The following is a 2,285-nucleotide window of genomic DNA, read 5'->3' as shown; positions in this document are numbered from 1 at the left end:
GAAACAAAACATGTCAATATATATCTAGATGTCTTTATCACAACACAAAAGGTAATACTAAACCAAATAACAGTCCTGTGATTGGTGATAAATGTGAGTGTGTTGGTTTTAAAAAAAAAAAGTTTCATATGGGCAAAACATGTATGCAATTTTATTTCATCTAGACCACTGTATCAAGTAGCCTTGTGCTTGAAACATGTATGGGGTACCTGTAAAAAAAGTACTCGAATTTTGTGCGGAACTAGGGTAGTCATAGACGCTACACGTTATCTCAGAAATGAGCAGATTGACTCCCATTTTTTTCTGATTCACTTTAAGGGTGAGGGGTGGTAGTATTTATATCCGTGGCGTTTGTGTCGATTGATACGCTGCAGGTAGAAGTTTTAGCCACATATGTTACTATTATCGTCTGTGGGATTTGATTTGGTATTATACACCCTATATGCACAAACGTCATTGTGTTTCGTCCTTTATTTCTCTCTTTCATTTCTATCTCCCCACACCCTTCTTATATTTTTTAACTCCTTTTCGTTTATTTCAAAGTTTTTACTGTTCGCCATATATTATAGAATTTGTATGCTTACATATATTCATGTTTATTATTACCTCTAGTGCAGGGAACATAACTACTGTATATTAAATAAAAGTATATTAATTTATCGGGGAAAGACAATAGTATTGCAGGGTTCGACAATTCCACTAGCTCTCAGTCCTGGCTGGTCGGGGTTAGTGGAAATTATTGACCGTATTACTATAATACATGGGTTACTAGCCAAAGCTTATGTTAGGGCTAGTAACTTTCAGAAACCTGTCGAACACTGATATTTGCCAAAGAGACATGGGTCACATATTATTTATATATCCTGAAATCACCTTGCCTACAACCTGTCATATAAACGTTAATACTTTTTCAGGATCAGCAGAATGATAGCCAGTGGAGTGTTGGACAATTTGAAGCTGAAGTACATCAACAAAAGTAATTGCAATATAAACGAACACTCGACAAAACCTGCACATCTGGACGACGTTCAAGGCGGGTTCTATGCTGTGGCGATTGGTCTTGTTTTGGCATTAGTCTGTTTGATAGTGGAAATGTTGTTATCCAAGTGCATACATCTGAGGTATGATGGTAGCACTAAACAAAATAACATCCGGTTAGATTAAAGTTATATGTGATCCGGACTTTTGATAACACAGTCAATACTACCAGTCTTGCCATTGGTAATACATGTGACAGTGTTTGTTGTGGAAAAAAAGAGGTAATTTCATCTCGTATCATTGTGTCAAGTAGCCTTGTGCTTGAAACATGTATTGGGTACCTGTAAAACTAAGTACTACAATTTTCCAAGCGCGAAACTTCGAGTGTTGTAAAAACTTCCACTTATATATCTCGGAAATGGGTCAACTTTCTTCAGTTAATACTTTGGCGGAAGATTTGTGGTATTCAGATTTATGGGTCATAATTTGGTTGATATATTTTACATATGCTGTTTTTAACCACATACATTAACATTGTCGGCCATCGGATTTTGTTTGGTATAATACTATATATTCAAGATGATCAGCGATCGCATTCTAGACTCGATTTGTACATCGATCGTCAGACAGACATGCTGTGATAGAAGACGATGGTGTACCAGTCAACTTGTTCACGAACGCTCGACCTCCTGAACATGCCACAGGTGAAAAGAGAAGAAGTTTGTTTTGTTTAGCGACACCACTAGGGTACATTGATTTATTAATCATCGGCTATTGGATGTCAAACATATGGTAATTTTGACACAGTCATAGAGAGGAAAGCCGGTACATTTTTTCCATTAGTAGCATGGAATCTTTTATATGCACCATCCCACATACAGGATAGCACATATCACGGTCTTTGATATACCAGCCGTGGTGCACTGGCTGGAACGAGAAATAGCCCAATGGGATCCCAAACCGACCGCGCATCAAGTGAGCGCTTTATCACTGCGCTACGTTCCGCCCCTTGTGAAATGAGAAATGCTCGAGTATTAAAGATATTCTCTTTTCCCGTAGGACGTGTTTGAGTTTTAAGTAGATACGAAGGCCGTGAAAACAGAGTACACTACCATCCCATTATTTATGTGAGTTATTTGAGAAATCAATGTTAGGTGATTCATAAAACGAAACAATAAAAACAACAAAAATGTCTAACTCATTGAAGATGAATAGATAGACAACATAGTAACTTTAAATTTTGCAATGCATCATGTGTGTGGTAGAATTTTGTGCTTGATACATAATTTACTATTTAAACGGTATAT

General features: G+C 37.0%; 1 protein-coding gene across 1 annotated transcript in view; it reads left to right on the top strand.

Moving 5' to 3' along the window:
- Positions 1-1,797, top strand: part of LOC121370278 (glutamate receptor ionotropic, kainate 4-like) — an 11,398-nt gene extending 9,601 nt beyond the window's left edge. The window contains exon 4 of the mRNA XM_041495412.1: positions 915-1,797. Coding sequence (XP_041351346.1) covers positions 915-1,164 — 250 coding nt within the window. The 3' untranslated portion in view covers positions 1,165-1,797. The remainder of the gene's footprint in view (positions 1-914) is intronic.
- Positions 1,798-2,285: the final 488 nt, after the last annotated feature.

This window comes from Gigantopelta aegis, chromosome 4 (assembly GCF_016097555.1).
Source record: "Gigantopelta aegis isolate Gae_Host chromosome 4, Gae_host_genome, whole genome shotgun sequence".
In the NCBI taxonomy this organism is placed as follows: domain Eukaryota; kingdom Metazoa; phylum Mollusca; class Gastropoda; order Neomphalida; family Peltospiridae; genus Gigantopelta; species Gigantopelta aegis.
The sequence above is the reverse complement of the archived record's forward strand: the minus strand, read 5'-3'. Positions and strand labels throughout refer to the sequence as shown.